The sequence below is a fragment of the Hippichthys cyanospilos genome, chromosome 8 (assembly GCF_059441005.1).
Source record: "Hippichthys cyanospilos isolate Australia breed blue-spotted pipefish chromosome 8, RoL_Hcya_1.0, whole genome shotgun sequence".
In the NCBI taxonomy this organism is placed as follows: domain Eukaryota; kingdom Metazoa; phylum Chordata; class Actinopteri; order Syngnathiformes; family Syngnathidae; genus Hippichthys; species Hippichthys cyanospilos.
The window spans coordinates 13,941,812-13,964,061 of NC_142376.1; the positions used below are offsets into that span (position 1 = coordinate 13,941,812).

General features: G+C 39.6%; 1 protein-coding gene across 5 annotated transcripts in view; it reads right to left on the bottom strand.

Moving 5' to 3' along the window:
* Positions 1-344: 344 nt before the first annotated feature.
* Positions 345-22,250, bottom strand: part of disc1 (DISC1 scaffold protein) — a 46,561-nt gene continuing 24,655 nt past the window's right edge. The window contains exons 12-16 of one of the 5 annotated variants that reach the window (XM_088422164.1): positions 18,512-18,572; positions 11,493-11,736; positions 8,722-8,766; positions 4,113-4,239; positions 345-2,208 (exon numbers count right to left, since the gene is read on the bottom strand). In XM_088422164.1, the coding sequence (XP_088278290.1) occupies positions 2,009-2,208; positions 4,113-4,239; positions 8,722-8,766; positions 11,493-11,736; positions 18,512-18,572 (677 nt within the window). In that variant the 3' untranslated portion in view covers positions 345-2,008. Of the gene's footprint in view, positions 2,209-3,847; positions 4,240-8,721; positions 8,767-9,825; positions 9,859-10,297; positions 10,334-11,492; positions 11,737-18,511; positions 18,573-22,250 lie in introns of those variants that run through there. The other 4 variants (XM_088422163.1, XM_088422161.1, XR_015866466.1 and 1 more) reach the window with 4 other exon arrangements.

Here is a 22,250-nt window from a genome sequence, read left to right on the forward strand (position 1 = left end):
TTATGAGGTGGGCTCATTTCGGTGGGAAGCGCATGTGTGTGTGTGTGTGTGTGTGTGTGTGTGTGTGTGTGTGTGCGCGCGCTAGCTGGCTGAGTCTGGAGGCTGCCTCAAGCTGATAGATGGTGGAGTCTTCTGGCTTGGAAAGTGGTTTTCATCCTGTCAGCAGTGTGAGAGGGAGAGAGAGAGAGGCATGGGGGGGGTAGTGCCTGCATGAGCACTCAGCTGTGTTTACAAGGCGAGGCTGCACACTCAGAGGATAAATCTGCCCTGGTCCGCAACACAAGGCGCTGGATCATATGGACACAAAGCAACAGAACACCACCTTCACCACCACACGCCCTCTGCCACTTTGTCTTCCAATTAGCCACAGCGTTGCTGCTGAGGTGAGATAACAAAAGAAGCTTGTATCCCCTCCAGACCTCACTAGAGGACCTTTATTAGCGTATTGATAATGCCGACATGTCAACACTGCCCCCACTTGCCTGGAAGGATGCCCGCACGTTCTCCGTGAGGGGTTGTCACGAAAGTGGTAACAAAAAGAAAACAGCAGGACACATTATCAGGCAAGACACTACATACTGTAATTAGTGAGACAGGATAGGCAATAAATAGGAATTATGGGAATGCACAGTAAATGAAAAACAAGATTATCCTATTAAACTGCAAAAAAAATGTATGGAATGAGCAAGACTTAGCATAAATCATCATGCAGTCAGTTGTGCAAACAGCAGTTTTTTTGTTTTGTTTTTTTCAGCCAAATGAAATGTCCTTCAACGTTCTTTCTTCGTGTGCAAGTATTTAAATAACAAAAGCATGATCTAATTATTTTCTGTGGATGAGTATTAGGGCCACACAGAAAGAAAAAATCAATTGGGGGAAGTGTAATATTACCAATAAAAGTTTTCACACGCTTTTTAATGCTACAAAAACTGGTTAAAAAAAAAGACAAAATCCTATATTTGATATTATGGGAAAAGGCTTGATATTGTATATAATAAATATACAAACGCGCAAGAAAGAAAATGATAACTGTGATAAAATTACACCTTAGTGTAGGTTTCACAGATACCAGTAAATTGACGCTTTTTCAAAAAATAAAAACCCCACCATCATCAATGATATGTGTGAGCATTTGTGTGTCTGTTCCTGAGAAAGAATGACCAAAAATAAAATCACCTTGTGCTGGATTTGCTTAATCATCAACGTGCTTTACACAAAATAAATACATGCTACATTTTGTTCTACAATGATTAATTTTATGTGCCAGTCTTGACAGTTTAAAATTTATTCTCATTATATTCCGGATTTTTCTTATAGCTTTACAACTTTTGTTCGAATGTATTTAATTTGATCAGCGTAGCCCTAATACTCCTTTATAATTGATCCTTCAGTTTACAGATCAGTAAAGTTCACAATTAACAACAGAGTTCAAATTAGCACCATCCACAGACAAAAAAATATATTATAAGGCCACGTAAAGAATAAAACAAACAACAAAAAAGCCACAGGACCTAAAAATCAAACAATTGGTTTATGTGCATGGACACTATTTTGCAAAAAAAAAAAAAAACTGAGATTTTCTATTTGGTCCAATCAATGGTGGAAATATGGAAGTTCAATGTTTACAATGCCGGTTTTAGTCCTTCGAGATTCCGGGTTAGTAGAACAAAAGATCTGATTGAAAACAACACCTGCAAAATGGTTAAATACAAAAAAAAAAAATCACATCTTAATGTCTTAACTGAAAAAAAAAAAAAAAAACAACAGTAGCAGAAAGCCTGACGGCAAGTGAATATGTCGGATTAAAGTGTTGTATCCCTGCATATATAAAATGTGTTTTTAAGTAAAGCAAAGTCACAACTCGAGACTTTATCAGTTCCACAGGGAGCCTGCTTGTAAAATGCTCTGAGTGTGGCTTTACATTAAAATGAGGACGGGGTCAGTTGTACTGCAGAGGGCAGGTCAGTCTCCCAGTGTGAGTGCTCATAAAACACAACAGGCATCCGCTTCAAATGTCCCAGCTGTCACTAAAGTACTGGTCCTCTTCCTCGTCGTCCACTCCTTCCTCATCCAAAATCCCATTTTCCGCGCCCTGCTCATCACGCTGCAAGTCATGAACGTTCACGTCCTCCTCGGCTTCCTCTCTGAGCAGGGAGAGCATGTTTTGCAAAGTGGCTTTAACTTCCTGAACTTGCTTCTCCAGCGACTGTGCGGCGTCGGTTAAGGAAGATTGATGGAGTTTCAGACTTGCATCGATATCAACGTAAGTGGCGCAAATATCAGGACATAAGACACTTGTGGCCATAGATGCTTAGCAGTAATGGTTGTAACCTGATGAAGGCATTGACGTTCAATTCGGCCAGCAAAATGATTACTGGGACAGATCATCACGCCGTAGTCAATTTAACCCCATGCACTTGAAGAGTGAATTGGAGCAATTCGCTATTCATGATCTCATCAGCGATGCCGGGTTGCAGCACCAAAGCAGAGCGACTGCGCAGCTGCATTATTCATGAGTCATCAATGGGATCCAGGCTGTCGTCACAGGGGACTTGTTTAACCTGTTTGGAAACCCAAATCAAGCCTGCGAGGGTCCGGCTTAAGCGTTAAATCAAAGGGGCGGTCTGAAGGCAGATGGAGCCCGATGGCTCGTTTTACACTTTCAATGGACACAGATTGTCTCCATCCATAATTAAACGGCCATTAACAAGCCTGGATTCCACAGAAGGTTCCACATTCACAGCTTAGTGAAGGTTGTTGAATGTACTTCAATCCTTTTGTGTTTTACAGGCATCACTTACAGGATTTCCACAAAGTCTCTGCATGAAAAAATAAAATTGATATTTTTTGCAGACTCGTGATTGACCTTTGTTATTCAACCGCCAACAACTCAAGCACAAGACCGCATGCATAAAAATGGATCTAATCGGCATACGGAAAGCAGAAAGTTTGAGAATAAAATGATATTAAGCAGATTTAAAAAACAACAACACTATAATTGATTGATTGTAATTGATCTGCTATTTTGACACCCCTACTTGAGCCCAATCACTAACAGGGCACCACAATAGCCAAATATAAAAGCTTTTGGCCCCAAAACACATGAAGTGAAATGCCACGAGCGACTTGAAATATTTACACAAAAGCCCAGCTCAATACCGTCCTCCAACACATTCCAAAAATAAGCTCCGCTTCAGTTTCCGCAGTCACCTCAAATGTTCACACTCAAGCACATTTTATTTTTACACATATATCCAAGGAGCAAGACGAATAGTATGAAACCAAGTTCAACAACGGTCAAATCTTCTTTGGTGTCTTGCGCACAGAGCAAGAGGCCGTACTGACCCAGAAAACATGATGGAAGACTGAAATATCTAATTGGGACATGGACAAAGTTCAGAAAAGAAGGAATCCGAAAAAGTGTATTTCTGATTTTTGAGTGAAAGAACGGTACATGAGGCTCAGCTTCAACACCATATTGGACTATCAACCTTTCTAAAATGAACAATGAGGAAAAACACAATAAACTACATCCAATCAGCGTGCTAATTAGCACGGAAAATGAAGTATTGCGACCCGTAATCAGCTTCAGCCTTTCTGTGTGACTCATTATCATGGATATTATAATGTTCTCCAAGCCAGATCCAGCAGAAAAGATCAGGTGCCGGGCGAATGGATGATGTGTGTATGTGTGTGTTTAGTAAAAAGATGAAGTTGAAGGTATGAAAGCTCGGCAGTCGTGACAGTGACATTCCTCTATTTGCCACAGCGCTGCCCCTGTCTGCCGGCTTTAATCTCCGTGCCCGAGAATGGCAGCACGTAGCGGCCGCCCTCCAATACCCCTCACTTGGACTTTTACCATGTTATTTTCTAGGTGGCACATCCTGTCTGCCAAGAGAAATGCGCTGATCCTCGCTCAGCTTCAATTCCGCTGAATGTCAGATATGACAGCTTGAGCTATTTATTCTCCACCTAACATTAGAGAGCTAACATTTGGGAGCGTGCAAGTTGCTAAGCCTCTCGGAAACGGTGGCCTCAAAATAAATGGAAAGAAAAAGAAACATTTACAGTATATTGTTTTTAACATATGTGTTCTTAGAGTGAAAGGATATCAGCAAGGGCCTGATCCCGGTTTAAAATGGCCGTCTGCAAGTCATCCTCCAAGGTCATTAGTCTGTCACTGATCAGCTCGCAGCGCTCGGCGAGGTCCGCCGCCTCATCATCGCTGGACACATCCTGCTGGGAGTTTAACACAAAATACTAAATGAGAACACATGGCAGAAGCCATTTTCGATCAAAACTTGCGCACGGACGGTCACATGCAAAAAATAAATAAATAATAATTGGTTCAATTCTGAAGTCATGCGCTAGGCCGTGCCCCTTATTAAAGGCGCACACACAACACACAACACCTGCTTTGATAAATCCTCCTATCTAATAAAGGTGGTGGTTATTTTTGAGGGGGAGGGAGAGGCAGACTGGAATGTAGAAAAGAATCTTTTTGCATTTGAACTGCTTGAACTTGGTCAAACGAATAGCTGGTATGTAAAGAAAACAAGCACCTCCATTTGGCCTGCACCTACAGGTCTCTGAGAATTATCAAAGCAGTGTGCAATGTGTTGGTATCTGATAACCCTCCAGGTATCTGCTAGTCAATATTGACTTCTTGGATTGAATTTTGTCTGTGGGGAAGAAACAATGTCTGCCAATCTTTTTTTACTGCATACACTGTCCAGCCACAACATGCCGATTACTTGCACAATATAATGTGATCCAGTACAACACTTTTATTGAAATTTCTGCCACTTACGAGGATAATGCTCAGTTTTGATCCACACTCTCATGATTTATTTTAACCATGTTGATTAATGCCTGTATAGTTGCCGTGTTGTTGACCTGCATTGCAACATAAAATAAAATGAAATAAAAACCGATTGAAATATTTTCATTTGATCATGCAGCTAAATGAGAAAATATTAATGACATGTTAGTGACAATCAGTATGATAAAGTGCATTTCTAGACCACTATGAATGACTGCCACAAAATTAACATATTGGGTCATTATAAATCAACTGGTGGATTTAGGTCAACTTTGATTTTGATAAAAGGAAGGTGACCTCGGCCCTTTTTGACAAAAATGTCAACATTTGGCAGGCCGTAGCTACGACTGGTCTAAACCTAGTGTCACACTATAACTATCAACAAGTACACAAATGTTCATTAAGATCAAAATTGTCCCGGTTAAATTTTTCTAATTTTTGGGGTGATTTGGCGCGGAATGACCCTATTGTTGATCTATAATCTTTCTGACTATATCAGTTCAATTTTAGTATACATTGTTGTTTTTTCCAAAGAAGCTGTGACAATCTAATGTTATACACGTCATCGAGATGTTACAAGTTATGTAAAATCTCACAACGTGGAATCTAAAGAAAAAATGCATCCATACAGGAACAGCTAATGTGGTAAATAAGAAACATTCATTATGATCTCAGTGAAACACTTAATAAAACACTTCAGTTAGTATAAAACCAGCATGGATTTGCATTTGGTCATGTATGAATAAATGCTATAATATGATGTGCTCTCACGAGAATCCTGAAGCGCTTTGAAACTTTTACACGAGGAAAAAAAATAACTCTTTTTAGTCACATGTCCTCAATGTTTGTGGCTGGATTTGGTTGTTGCTGAATGAACCTCCAGTTATAAATGAATCATAGTCCTCATTTTTGGCTGTCCCTTTGCAAGAATTCCATGAGAATATGTTAGATTTCTCGGATGCGGAATGTGCATTATGAATAAATGTCAAATTGGAGTTTAGCAAACTATAAGGCTGCCGAAGTGTATGTTGGTAAGATGCCAAGATCAGATAGTTCACAGTAAACATATGTGCTACAGGTTGACCTGGCCGCGCAGTAAGTGTGGAGCGCTGCATGATGGGAAAGTAGGGTTGATGCGGGAGCACGGTGCAGTAGGGCACTTAAGGCAGTGAGGGAACAGAGCCGGCCATAATTAGAGCAGCCTCTTTTGAAGACATTGTGTCCTAGTTTTTCTTTTATTTTTATCGGGCAAGGAGAACACATACACACACAATCATACACAAGAGTACACAGAGGCACTTAAATCAAACACACACACACACATATACACATTCTGTGTTCTTGTCAAGAGCCACATCTGACTCATGGCTGCAGGTAGAAAATCTCAACTCCCTGCAGCTCAAAGGTGTCACAACAATGAGAGCCGAGTCAATTCCGTGCATTGTGAATAGCACTCCCTCTAAGATGATACAATACACACATGTACAACAAACAACAAGTAAAAGCTGGAGGCTCTGCATCGTGATGTAGCAGCCATCTCCAAAGCAATTGAGATTAACGAATGAAAACAGCCCAGGTAATGATTCCAGATAATGCCTTCAAGATAACATTCTCCTTTGTGAGGCACTTTTAGTCTATGTCAGTCCTCACAACATTTGAAACCAGGATTCATGTCCTTCATCAACAAAAGGAAAGCCGGTCGAGCAAAAGCATCGCTTGCTTGTTTGTTTTCAGGCTGTAAAGGTTAGCAGCTTCTTTAGCAGATAAGAGCGCCGTGTTTGTGTAGCTGATTGATTCTATTCTCCAGCCTCCAGTCGCTCTTGCTAAAAGTCAATACGGCCTGAGGAGAGAAAGCTCAGTGTACACACTGTGACATTCTTGATAGGTTTGTTTGGGACTTTTTACAAAGAACGTATTCAACCATTCAAAAGCCGTCATCGCGTGCGACACAACGCACTCCTCTTGATATTGACAAATGCGATTTCGGTTTCCTGCGCATGTCAGGCTGCATAAGTGAGACTTGCGAGCACCAACACTGCTTAATGGCAGTTTGATGAACATGAGCTCTAATGTTCAGGGATCCCCAGTAAACAAAGCAGGCGTAATGAAATTATGTAGAAATGCAATACTCGGATGCGCCCCGGCCTTGTCATAGTTATCTCAGCAATCAAGTCTCGAATATAGCATGTGTCCCCCAGGGTATTGTTTAGTCAGACACTGGAAAATGGGTTAACATCGCACCAGCTTTACATTCATGGTCAGGGTGACTTGAAAATACAACACAACAACAGTTTCAACCACAAAAGTACATCTAATTGATAAACACATTCTATTCCACATTTGGAACCAATGGTGCAGGTTTGCTGAAGTAATAGTCCTATAAGCTACAGCATAAGGTGACATTAGTTGCTATGTAGTTGCTATGGCCATTATTTATCTCTAGTGTCATATAGGGTGCCGTATTTACTGTTGGGGCTGTTTTTTCTTCATTCACGTAACAGTTGCCATGCAGTGGTATGTTTGCTTTATTATGTCATATGGGAGGGATGTTTGAATGTATTTATGCTCTGGATTCTCAGGGACACATCAGAATGTTGAATCAAGTTCTCAGGTCAAGCTGTTTTCCTACTCCTTTTAAACGCCGAGCCAGGCTCTCAAGCTGTAATGTGAAGCTTTCATCCCAGTCTAGTTGTCTGAGTCTGTAATTTCGAATCTAGTTTCCAAGTCTAATCTCAGAGTATTTCTAGTTTCCGATGCTGTTTTTCTACTTTTTCTTTTGTTTTCTGTCTGCTTGTGTCCAAACTCTGCCCCTAACATGATATTATAAGTGCATCTTATTATGATTTTTTCAAGGGGCAAGATTTGAAGTTTTCTAAATCAACTACTATAATACTCTAAATTGTAACTAATCCACTCTATGTCTCCTGCTTGTCCTGTTCAGGATCCCATTTGCAGTGGTACCTATTCAAATTGACTATGGCATAAAAGGCAGAATACACCCTGAATACAAAAGTACAAATCTAATGTTACCAAGTTACTTTGTAAATACTTAGAAGTATGTAGTTTAGATGCAAACCACCAGAATCCCATCAGATCAAGTGGTTACTAAATACGTATTACTAGTTTGCAGCTGACATGCATGATGAGGAGAGTACTAAAAGAACCTTGAGAGGATAAAAGAACAATTAGAAGACATTAGAAGGAAATTGAGTAGTGCTGAAACACACACGCACACACAAATCAATCTCCATTGCTGCGGTGGGGCAGCAGCTTGGCAGCAGCTAAGTGGAAATCATTTACTTAAAGTCATTACGGAAGGGAGAAAGAGGTCAGAATGTGTTCTTGGCAGAGAGGTCGGCTGTGCCACAAAGCCACAGCAATGCCATCAACACCGCCAGGACAAAGCTGGCATATATTTTATTTGAAATCAGTGACGGATGCCACAGCTTTTTTTTTTTTTTTTTTTTTAAAGAAACTTACTTTTCCATTAGCTACTGTGCATATGATGTATCTGGCAGAGGAACAGTTTTCAAATGTCAAACAAAAAGAAGCACAATGGAATTAAATTTTCAAGACATTAACATTTAAGATAACTCTTTTTAATAATCCAAGACAAGTGGATTTCAAGAAGTTATTCATCCACGGGTAGACTCCATTACCTGTACAGCAGATGTAAAAGAACAATAAATAAAATGGAACTAAAACTTGGCAGAGAAAGACAAAGACAGAGTTCACATGCAGATCACAATTGATCAGTCAAAAAAGCAGTTGAGGTCATGTCTGAGTCAAGGTCAGCTAATGGATTTTCCTTTGTCCCAGCACAGCAACATTAGTAAAAGTGACACTTTAATTACACTCAGAACATTCAGGCACACAGCGATGCTATTAACATTACCAACCTGTGGGTTGTTATCCTCCATACAGAACAAAAACTCCTCCAATTTCTGCAACAAAAAAGGAAAACGTTTCTTGAAGCCACAAAGACGTAAATCAGCTCATGAATTATTGAAAATACAATTTACGTCGCTTGCCTACTATATGTGAGCAGCAGGGCATAGTAATGACGCTGGAATTATTCATCAGCAAGTGTGACGAGAAAACAACAGACTAAATGGCTCATCTGGACAGCAGATTCCTTTGTTAGTATTCAAAGTGAGGTAATTATCTCATGCAGGCTAACATATTGTTTGGGGCTTCCGGCTATATGCTCATATGTACACATACAGTATAAGCAAAGCTTTAATTATAAGTTTTAATTAAAAAGTTGGGTAACAAACACACGTCATTTAAGTTATGTTTTTGAATAAACACGAGTGAAGTTCACCTGGAGTTTCCCGATACGTTCTCATATTCAGGCAGCCATTACATTTGGGGGCGTTGCTGTTCACTATAGTAACACCAATTTATGGCAATCCATTTTGATGTGCCTGTTCCAGAGTCAAAACTGTAATTTGGCTGTCATCCTGCCATCTGATTTCACTCATTATCTCTTACTCCCCAGGAACATACTTTGTCACATACTGTTTTTGTGGTGCTAAAAGGATGAAAATCGTAGTCTGTACCCTTGAAAACATGTCAACTGAATAGGAATTACAGAGACACTTGTTGTTTTCTTGAGTTTAAGACAGCCATAATAATCAGTATGAATAGGAAGAAAATGTGAAGGGTTCTGATATAGTTGTTTGCATTATTCATGCGTTGTCCTTCAAGTCAAACAGCAGTAAAAGAATTGAACATACATGAAATCATTAGTTACATATTTTGCTATAGAGCAGGGATGGTCAACTTAAATGTGACACTGCTTAGCTTTACATGACAAAAAAAAACTATTTTAAATATCCAAAAAAGTGCATTCCTATGTCTGCTTTTTTTTGCTATTATTAAATCAATGCACTTCACGGAACAGAATCTATCTTTAGGTGTTTCATGCTCAATGCATATATTTAAAAAAAATGCATCCTTCAAAAACATCATGACAACATAAAAAAATAAAAAACACATACTGTAATTTCCTTTTTCCAATGCAAAAGAATCTCCTTGTAGAAGTTACCATTCCAGGATGACACAAAACAGAACAAACCAACAATAAGTGCAAATACTCATTTTGTGCATTTTTAAGCAAATCAACTAACTTGAAATTGTAAGATGTGTGTGCTGCTTGTCCTTTCAGAACCCCAAATTATCAGACCAAAGAGAGAGGTGTTTGGGTTTTGTAAAAGCCCCCGAATTTTTCAAAGAACATTGAAAAAGATTCATCCAATATGCAACGTCCACAAAAAGCAGAGGTGGGTTAACCAAATCCCACCCCCTTCAAAACAAACAAATAAATAAAAATCTGTGAAAGAGGGATTCTGCGGGTGCCACTTTTTTTTCCACTCAGAGTGTGAGCCACCGGTTGACCATCCCTACAATGGTGTTTAGCAAATACAAAACAGATCTTTATAACTTGGGGTGAAGGTTGGTTGGCTCGCTCACCTTTTACTTCTTGGAGACATGTTAGGACAGGCTAGGCTTTAGCAGGAAACAAAAGCAGAGAGAAACAAAAGGAAAGCAGAAAGTATGTGTGCGGTTCACATAATGCAGCTAAAGAGAACATATAAGCAAAATGTAGATTTAGCATTGTGCAAAGCAGAACACTTATGAGCTATAACCTAATAGGGAGCAAGAAACTGCAAAGGTCAACAGCGGGACGAGGTTTAAAACAGATTTCCATGGATTATGTTTCCTGTATAAACTCACTCGCAAACCTGGCTAAACTCACAGCTGATGTCATTTTGCCCCTCCTTTAGTCTATGAATGTGGAAATCAAATGTGTCTCTGAGGCCATTTTGTCTGAACGATTTCTGGGTAATCGTTAACTAACATCTTTCGACAGTTGAGAAAATTAATTGATTAAGCCCATCCAAAGCCCTGGATGGAGAAACTGACACTTCTGTAACAATCTCAGCAACTCTTGCTGAAAGGCAATTGGAAATTCAAAACACGAGCTGCTGTGGAAAACCCGCAAATATTACATTTCTGGGAGGCAATGTGGCAAATATAGTCTCGAAAAAAGAAAAAAAAAAAAACATGTCTGGCAAGTTTTCCATTTCTTTTCTTTTTTTTATTATTTTGATGGCTGCTGGCTATGTTGACTTTGTTCTTATCGCAGACCAGACTGTCAGACTTCGTGGGCGGAGGCAAGTGTGAGGAGAGGAGTGAATGATTTGGGCTCTGCCCTGGAGCAGTGGCTTCAAATCACTGGTGAAATAGTATCAGTACATGCGCATACAAGCCCACAAACATTCTCAATAGCAACTCGCATGATCATGGTAGAATATGTATGATAACGGACTATGGGTCCAAATGGTTGCCTCTCAAATGTCTTTTTTTCTTCATTGGAAAAACAATGGGGACAACGCTGATAAGAGTGTTTGCTCATCTTGTTGCCGTTCAAAAATCCTCTTTTTGCTAAGCGAAAGGTGAATGTGAAAACGAATTTCTCATTTGACCTTATAGAGGCAAGCATGAGTGTCAGCAACTTGCAAAAGCTGAAACATCACAAAGGACCATGTTCTGAGATGTAAATCATATTTTACATGCATGGCACTGCATATAAACATGGGTAACGACATATACTGTATTCAATTATACATTGTGTTGTTAACACGACACGCCGAGGTTGCGTTACCTTGGTGAACTCGGAGTTCTGTAAATTGGCCTCGGGACACCAGCGACCACCTAACGCAGTCAACATGGCGCTGTCTTCTTCCTCTTTGGCGCACACTTGAGATGAAGCACAGCCACTTGGGGGAAGACGCTCATCCATGTCCGCCCCGCTGCAGATGGATGTCCGCTGCTGTAAGCCTCGTAAGAACAGGTGACACGCTTCCAGGTCGGCTTCCCAAATCCGCTCCAAGCCCGAGCAGCTACAGCTAACATCAAGAGAAAATATGAAAAGGAAAAAAGTGACATTTAATGTTGATGCTATTGTATTTTAAAAAATACATTTAAAAAATATCAATTCTGGGAGATTTAAATATGTGATATTTTTTGCCCTTTGTTATTTGTTTAAAAACATCACAGTGACGAGTTTATTTTGCTCTGTGACCATGCTTGTAAGTCACAAGGTAAAAAATTTAGATCTCAGATCATCTATCTTAGTGATATGAAGGGAAATGCCAACAATCGATTTCAGCTTCTCCCCCAAGAATGTTCAACAAAAATCTTGAGTTTTTAATGAGAAAAATAGCAGTCAATAATATTAAAAAAAAAACAAATAGGCCTTGGGGATATTTCAAGCATAAAAATATACATGGAAGCTATTAAAATGCATCAATAAGACCCAGTAATACCCGTCGTTCTTTGCAGAAGACAAAGACTATATGTGATGCATTTTCATTAAACCGGGCTCATGTCGCAGAGGTTAGTTTTGAGTTATTGACGAACATACGCATTTTTGATAAAGATGTCCATTTCAACAGAAACAATCTACTTAGGGTCTCGACTTTCATTTCCCAGCAGCCAAAAGTTTCAAATTGCAATCCAAGTGTATGAAAATGGGGGTTTAGAAGTGTTTTTAATTTGACAATCTAGCTAGCATCTCCTATTGAAAGATCAATGTGGTAAAACTTTAATCATGTTTTTTTTTCTCAAAAACAATATTATTTCAACGTGGCAACAATAAATTTGCTGTCATTTTGTAAAGTTTGCGCTACCTCCATTTATTATTTTAAAGTAAATTTAGGGTCAAATTAGAATACATCAATATTGCATTTTTCATTATCAGAGACAAGCCTGATTTTGTGAAAATTCATCACATATAAATGATCAGAATTGTTTACAATATGCAACACTCCTGCTTGTGATGACGAGTGTTTAGTCAAATTGGTTTTATTCTTCAATTTTTACACTTAATTATTATTATTTATTTTTTTTTAAAGATGTCCTAATGTCATTGTGAAGCCTAATGACATAAAATCACCGGGGTCACATTTTATGTTTTTCACACAGCAATGAAAATACTCTTTAGCACCTCATTCTTGTGGCGTCTTAGTGCCCAGGATCTATGTGGAAGTAAGTGATTTCAGGAGTTTAATTTACCCAAAAGAAGTGATTTGCTGCCCTTGGAAAATAAACATTAAGTAGGTGGTGTCACTGTATATTTGCTTATTTAAAGCATCACTGTAAATTTGTTCTGAATGGATCCATGCATAGACTGTGCAGTTATGCTCACACAACAAAAGATATAAAGAATGGATAAGCAAAAATGAACATTGAAAGACTTAACAAAGTGATGACAGTGAAGATTGTGTTATGTCCTCCGTTCAGAGCGAGAGTTCAGCTTCAGGACAAACAGAGTGGCCCACACCCCCAGCCCTCTTGAACTGTGACAGAGTTACATTCACTCTTTCTTTACTCTCTTTTGCCCTGACCCTGTGATATTAAATACGTAAATGTCATTCATAAAAGCCAAATGGTAATGGATTGACTGCAGTCGTTTCCTTTGTGGCAACAGGAAATCGAATACATTCATCAAATCATCAAGCACTCAACTATTTTCTACATGGCTTGTCCTCATTTGGGTCATGGGTGAGCTTGAGACTATCCCGGATGACTTTGGACAAGAGCTAAGATACTTATAGAGACTGTTGGTCTCTATTAAAGTGTCTTACCTCTCTAAGTTTATTTCCCTGTATGAGTGTTATCATTTTATCTCCAGCACCACCTTGGACTTCGTTACAGTAATGTATCAAAAGATGATTTGCATTCAAAGTGTCAAAGGAAAATTACTTTAAAAAAAATCCACAAATGTTTCTTTTTTTATCTTAGATATCTGACCTTTTAATGTGCTGTATTTTTTATTGCCCTTTGTCTTTTCATGACCTTTAGGTAATGCATCATTTCAGAAGATGTGTGCCCGCAGGTGACATTTGGCAACCAAATGTATTGCCCGTGTTACTCTATATTTTTTAATCTCCCTCCAAAGAGAAGGGAAAATGTCATATTCAAAGAAAAAGATGTATCGCTTTAGCCATCAAAAATGTATTTTTTTCTAGGATTCCATCATGTCCAAAAAACAAATGAAGAGTGACAAGATGTAGGGAGGGATGTAACTTTGTGACACTTCAAAACATCATGTCAGTGGAAATGCCATCCATTTCAATAGATGGAAACTTTCAAAGTCGAAATGAGAGTGTGGAGAAGGGAGTTCAAAAAGATGTTCTCTTTTAAACCCACCAAGTTTTATACTAGTTTACGTTTACACCTCTGTGTGACGACTGTGAAGTAATATTTTCGAAAAAAAACCTCCATCATCATCATTATTATAGGTAGGAAAAGCAAATTATATGCAGATACTGTAAAATATCTGCCCCTATTTGCCGCTCTTCTCCAGTAATGAAGCTCCTGAAAATTGAATACCACTTTTCTTTCCAGCTCATCTCCTGCCTGAAAAAGGCTGCCAGCTCTGTGCCCTGCTAGTGGCCTGCCCATCAGCCCTTGTCTAACCTTCATTTTGGCACACAGGCGATAGAAAAACTGCTCATTCCAGCAGTCCTGCACTCAGCGGTTCAGCACTCAGCGCTACTTCTTCTCAATTGCGTTAAAGTGCACTGCACCCATTGAGCCGTGCCATTGTTATATTGCCTCTTTTGAGGAGGTACGCACACACAAATAATTGACCCTGGGGAATTAATCAGATAATCTTCTGAAAATGTCAAAGATGGCTACATCTATCACAAAATGTCTCCTCACTGGGACTTTTCTTTGCTAAACACTCCGGCAACACGACAGCTCCTAAGAAGCCCTGTGGTGGTGGCATCCTGGTGCATATCTTTATCAGCTCCTTTAGCTAGGGGTTAATTGGTGGCAGCCATTCAGCCTGCTGTCTCACAGTGACAGGGTGTATGTGTTTTGCAGTCTTTGAGCCTCCAGCCTGCGAGTGCTGACAGGCAGAACTGCACTTTCTCCTAATGCCAGCATACCCATGTAGCATATGTACCATCCAATATGAGTACAGAGTATTAACTGAATGATAGCACTATGCCTATGGTTTCGGCTTGAATCGGAAGATTAGGTTCAGTTCCACGAGTGGAGGATAAGAAACTGGACATCCTTAAATTTTTTTGGCATCATATATTGATATTTTATTTGTCAACAACATTGAAACAACTAACCACTTTAGTGTCTAAAGGGAAAAAAATAAGACTCCAGGCACAGGTTCCAAGCTTCAAACCCAATCAAGACTTTTAGCTCAACATCCAACATCAAATCAAATTTTATTCATATAGTCCAGTTCGTATAGTGTGTGTGCATCAAAAGCAAGTGTTGTTTTTTTTTTTTTTTTTTAACGGGAAGGGTTCTTTCAAATCAACTGCAGATGTTTCTGCCAGGAGAGGTCCCTAGCTGTTACAGACGCTTCCCAAAATGAAGCCATTTTCCAAGCAATTGGCTCCAAACGGCCCACAAAACCTTCATTTGAGCATCACTAAAAATGCGCATACATTATGCTTAACATTGAAGCGTGATGAGAAATTGTAAGTTTCGTATTCTTTCCCGTTACATTCCGCCATTCTCAACTTGACGCATCAGCGGCGAGGATGACTCGCAGATCTACTAACTTTGCCTGGAATATTGGCGCGACGTAATCTTAATATGAATATTTGACTCAAACCCAAAAGAAGTCAGTCATCCATACAAAAACGGCAATCCACTCGAATGACGCATGCACAGACGTGAAGTCATATCTTGTGAAGAATTGTAGAAAATGAGACTTGTATTCAAAATACTTTGCACTCGCGAGTCTTCAATTTGTCGTCGTAGAAAAAAAATTCAAACACACACAGTTTAGAAGGTACTCACATGAAGACAAATCAAACTCAACACAATTTAGAGTTGTATTCCTACGAATGGTTAAACACGCATGCGTCTTTTTGGCAGCGATCATACTCCATATGTATTATTATTACTATTATTATCATGCAGCTAACATGGAGATTCACAACGCGCCTTGCACCAGACTTGCACTGGTCATGGAAATAAAGCCCTCAGTCAGTATCAAGTGGGCTGAGTCACAGCACAGATTGCCTAGTGTGAGCACACACCCGAGGCAAGTCCAGACAACCTATAGAAGACACCCATTTATTTTCTTTGCTCTATCCACAACCTTGCACTCTCCTCAGCTCCCCAATTTTTGTGACATTGGATGAGAGTAGGAACATTGATGAACTGGAAAATCATTCGTTTCGGCTCGGTACAATGACCGCATCGCTTACGCTCTGTTCTTCCTCAGCTTGTAAATCACAAGACTCTTGAGTCAGTATATTATACTCCCGTACAACCTTGGGGCAATTCAGTTCCAACTGGGAAGCATCCCACTGGAAGATGAAGGTTGAAGCTCACTCCAAGCAAATCAAATAGAACAGATTAGTGTCTGATGTTACAAAATGGGTGGCAGCCTTAATTGCACCCTTCCTTTCACAAAACCTTAAGAGTACATTCAAATGTGTTCATTAGTGAGGAATGCGAGATGAGACTTAATTGTGTCAACATCTCACATAGCGCCTGCTGAGCAAAGGTGCTAATAACATGGTGAGGACCGAAGCAGTGACTATTGAAGAGATGTGTGATGGATAAGGCACAGTGAGCACTTTGTGAGGTGGGTGGTTTGATTTCTGTGAAGGTTTTTAAAGCAGTCATCCGAGCAACCAGGGTGCTCTGTTCGACACAATTCACACCTGACAGATGCCGCTTGCTCCCAAAGCGCCCTTAGCTTAATCTCAAAAAGCATGTTTTTTTTTTTTTCCCCCACTCTTATTAGCCTCTGTTTTCTGTATATCGTTTGCATTGGAAGTGTACCACAACGATGATGAATGGAACCCAATCTGGTTTATAGAACGAATGAAAGCAAAGCTTCTGTTGTTCAGTTCCAAAAATGTAGTTTTACATTACATGACCGAGCTGCTCTTTTGAACACAATGTTTTTGTCCCGGTGACACATTTATAACATCGGAGCAGCTTTGACATCCGGTTTCAGTCTTTAGCAAGGAGGAGATAATTGCTTTTTATTTTTCAAAAGCATCCGTCGCCATGGAAACCAGACGTCTCACCGGCGCTTGTACATTTCTCCACCCCCCACCCTTCCTCTCCGTCCTCACCTCCCGTCACCGCAGCACTCCATCACCAGTGATGTACATTAAAAGAGACTGATAACATTTACAGTGGATGATGGATGAGTGTGCATATGTATGCGGGTTATTGCACTTGTGTTCATGTAAGATAAGTGTTACTGTGCCAAAACGTGAACACAAAGATTCCACTGACCTGAACCTGCATTGTTATGTTCATGCCTGTTTCAAATGATGTGGATTCACAGTTAACAAATAATTGACGTGAATGAGACTATTGCTCACCCATAAGTGTAGAATTCAAAATTCTGATGATACTATTTGAAAGAACCTGCGGGAAACTGCACTGAAGGCATCAGCCGCAACATCTTTTGTCCCACTTCTTTCATTTTATGCAACTGAAAAATCCCTTTACTGAAACATACGACAGCAACGGGAATTTACTTCAAGACTGATATGTTGACAAGTAAATGTAGCGGGGTTAAAATGTGATTTCATCCATTCATCCATCATCATACTTTTTTTTTTCGCACTGCTATCATTAGTGTCATGGGTTAACTCTAATCCAGATTTGGCTGAGGCAAACTGAAGGACAAGCACAATTCAAAACAGGATTTTGATTTAAAGTGGCATTTGAATTATTTAACGTTGCCATTTACTGGTGTTACGTGAATGTAGCAAGCACATTACGGCGTCACAGAGAGACCGTACTTTGGAGCGAGTGATTGCGCGAATACAAAAACAATTCGCCATTGGATTCAGTGCATAATAGCGCAGAACCTACAAAACTTGGGAAAATTTATCAACACTGGTTAGTTATCCTAGGCTTCCATGTGTAGAATAACTATGCATTCTAACTCTCAACTGATCAAAGAGCCTCATGGAATTTTTTAAACTTGTGCTACGTGGAGCGGACGCCCACCAACCACCACGCCTTCTCTTCCTTGTGCTTTTATTTATGATTGGCAAACAAACCATTGATTTCTTTTTTTTTTTTTTTCCATAAAACCCAGAAACTCGCTCGGCTGCACAGAAGACACAAACTGACATCCAAAGCGTGATTTAAAATTACGTTGGCGAAGTTTTTCCTCCTTTTCTCTCCGTGCCTAAAAGAAACATGACTGCCCCCATCTGAGAAGCACTCCCCATGTAATATAAATAGCTACTACTATAGCTACAAATATATATAAAAAAAGATATATATTGGTTGGATAGAACACATTACTGAATTTTAAAGTTGATTTTCAAAATGAATAACTGTTTAAATATTACATATTATCACTTTAATATTGGTTACAGAAAGGACAACACAGGTACAGGATGATGGAGAAGTATATAGTGTAGAGGAAATCTGTAGGAGGCTGTCAATAACTCATTTGAGAGATGTACAGAAAAGGTAAGAAAAGCCCTGGGAAACAAACTGCATGATAAAAGGTGTGTGAGCTGAGTAAGGACAATGGAGGCGAGTGCCTAAGGGAAGAGTATTTTTTTCATCCCTTTATTTTGTTTCCTATTCCTGTTGAAAAAGGACTAATGTGTGCTATATGTGCTAACGTGATGAAAACATTGGCAAACAACTTACCTGTGCAACCTGTCCTCCAGTAGCTCGATATACTTGATGGCATTGTCCTTCAGCTGGCTTTCTACATGGAGAGAACACGGGACGAAAATAGCACACATTAAACTCAATTTACTTCATTTGTTATATAACTGAGACAGGGTATCTTAGCAACAAATCACAACCCCAATATAATTAAAAGCAATTGTCTTCCACTATATTGGGGATCATCACGATTGGTGAGGCTAATGTTTGAGAGTGCAAAAGAAGAGTCGTCTCTTGGTCTGAAGATGAATGTGAGGTGAGTAGAAGGCAAGAAAATTTTGTGAGTGTAGGTTACATGTCCTCATATCACACCAGACTTTCTACAAGGCTTTAAGCTGGACGGCGGGCACGTGTTGCTTCCTGTAACCCCCTGCCAGCTTTGAGCTGCGCCCGAGGACGCGGAGACAGGTTGGCTGAATGTTAGTTAAGGACTTAGGATGAAGGCGAAGGCAAACCGAGCATGGTTGATGAGCTCATGTATGGAACATGAAAAGATGCCCTCCTGCAGCTGCATATGTTTGAACACAATAAGAGGTTTTTATCTCAAATCGGCCCCTCTGTGAAGGGGTTTATTTATGTGTATACATGTACATTACAGGCCAAATTTTGGACACACCTTCCTAATGTGTTTTATAGATTATTATGGCTACCTTACATTGTAGTTTCTCACTGAATGCATAAAAATGATAAATAAACACAATGTGGAGTTATGTATCTAAGGAAAAAAAAGGTGAAATATCCTTATTGCTCTGATTATTACTTTGCAAATTCTCTCAATGAGCTTCAAGAGGTAGTCATCATTTCACGGGTGTGCCTTATCAGAGTAACTAGAGGAATTTCTTGCTTTTGGAACTATCAGATGGACTGAGAAATATTCATATTTTTCATTTGGACACACGTTTTTCACATTATATTTTGGTACAACAACTTCCTATGAAATGACAATTTATCTTCTTCTACCCTTTTTTGAAATTTTTGTTTATTGTTATTTTATACAATAAAAGCTATACAGTTCATAGCTAGCTTAAAAATAGCAGTTATTAACAAACTGTTTTTTGTGGGAAAAGGGTTGTTCCTTACAAATCAAAAGATAATACATGTAAAATAACAAAAAATACATGGTCTCCCTTTGTTATTCTGTCTTACAAAGCAGACTCAAGTACTGTGATATGATGAATCTTCCTTTCACTTCTAAGGATAGAAGCAGAACTCATTTTCAAATTTAATTAAATCGAATTGTTTTGAATCAAACATCATTTTGAATCAAAAATTGATTCTGAATCGAATCGGAGACCCCACAATCGGAATCAAATCGACTCATGGGACAACCAAAAATTCCTACCCCTAATATATACTTACGCACTGTGCACTTGAATCACATGGTGGAAATTTCCCATATACTGATTCTAAAATCAAAGTGAGCTGAAGGTCAGGTACGGGTGCTTCTATTTAGATCTCACACTGAATGGCGACAAGAAACCTAATTGGTGTTCTGAATCATTCTGTAGTTTGACATGCAATTTGTATTATTGTCTCAACGGTGGTTATTAGTCAGTGTCGGCTCGTGGATGAGACATGCGACAGGCAGGGGAAAATGGTTAGTAACACATACACACAAACACACACACACACTTATGTCCATACTTCCGTGCAAGCACAATGCAGATAGCCTGGCTATTTCTGGATGTTGTATGTGTTTAGAGAGGGAAAGATCTCGCCCGAGACACTCAAAGTGGCCGTATCTCCTCATATGGTGCACGTAGACAAGGCAGTTCACTTACCACCTCTTTAATTGCTGTGTGATATCATATCCTGCCTGAGTGTCTCCCATGTCTACTTTCATCCATGCATTCATTCATTTATTAAGCAGCGTGCAAATAGATAGCCACTGAATTAAACATGGGGCAGGTTTTAAGCCAGCCTCCGGATGGATGATGGTATGTACAAATGAGAGCTGACAAAGTGGGCAAGGCTTGAACAAGAGCAAGTGACAGATTTAGATATAATATAGTGCAAGGAATAGAAAAAGACACAGGAAATAAAAATAGGTGAAGCAGACATAAGGGTATTGACTTCATACTTCCTCCTATACGGACATTGTTATATGCTGAGGAGTCGGCGTGCGTTTGTGTCACCATGCCAACCGCCAGGAAAACTATTCTGCCTTTGTAGGCATTACAGATGAAAGAAAGCCAATAGAATGGATCCAGGCATGAACCAGCAAAACCTACCCCTGTGCGAAATGAACCCAAGCAATGGGTGATATTACCACTTCCTGTAAATCCGCAGGAGGCCATGTCATTTGGCAGACCATGCGAATAAAATCAGTACTAAAAAGCCATTGGAGATGAGAGGAGCCACTGTTGTAGTCCGTGATATATGAGGCCAAGCTCAGCCTCCCGTTGTGACAGTGATCTCAGCAGGTGCTCAAAACACTGGTTCCAGATCCCAAAACTGGTCTCCCAAAAGCAATCCAATCATAATAAATATATATTCACTAATGATGCATCACTTAGTGCTCCAAATGAGCCAATCGCTTTGACAGGCTTCAATATTATAAATTCCAAATGGATTAGGAATGGCTCAGTCAAAATTAATTAGCTGGCATAGACACAACTTCAAGCTGATTAAGAAATTGATTACAATGCCTTATATTTAGAGATAAAACAAACACAGTAGGTTTATCTTAACAGTGATACACAAAGTTAAGAATGGATTATATGAGCATTTGAACAGCGCAGTAATTGAAAACGAATACTACAGTAATTTCCTGACTGCCTCGTAACAATGCCTAACATCTGTGGGGCTTCCGTGTTGTCTAACAAATTTGAGGTGTCTCTGTGCTAATGCAGCGTCAATGATATGCATGTTATAAAATCCGGCGCATAATAAGGCAGAAGAGCAATTGTGTGCCTTTGTAACTGAGCTGAAGGCAGTGGCTGTGATGAATGTGTTTAAGCTCTGCTCGGCTTGTTGGAGAGCAAAGCGCTGCAGGTAACACGAACTCAATCTGCATTATGCACACCCTCACAATGCACAGCGCGAATGTATCTCAACTGGGCAGCAGCATTGGCGGTGAAAGAAGGAGGCGCTGGCTGGCATAACACAGACACTCAATAACCTATGATACAATAGAGTTTTGGGACCACAAAGCATGGCAGTACCCAGAAACAGCGGGCACAGAGAACATATTGTGGGACTGTGCATGAATGTACACAAAGATTCCAAAAGGATTCATTTGACAAAAAAAAAAAAAAAAAAAACGTCTGTGTATACATCTTGGATTGGAGGCACTTCATATTGTAGCAGTGGTCTCCTCCCTTAGATGTGGCACAGCACATGCTGCCACTACACCACAAAGGATGTCTTTCAAACGAACAGGATCGTAAGAAATAAAAGGATCTCCTTCCTGGGTCCAATTATACACTTGCCAAAAAGATGAGTTTTCCTATCATCATAGCTATTGTCACCAGTTTCACCTCTGCCCAGATTAAGAGTCTGGATGTCACCGTTGACAGCATCCTATCTTTTTTTTTTTTTTTTAACATAAATAAAATGAAACAGCTGCATGGCTCTTTTCCCGCTTAATACAATTACCGTCAACCTTCCCTCCCTGTTACACTCCCTGTTCACTTCCCGAATTGATTACTGCAATTTCACTGTTTTTGTCTTTAGTCACAAATCCCTCCATAAATTCTCAAATGGTACAGTATCCAAC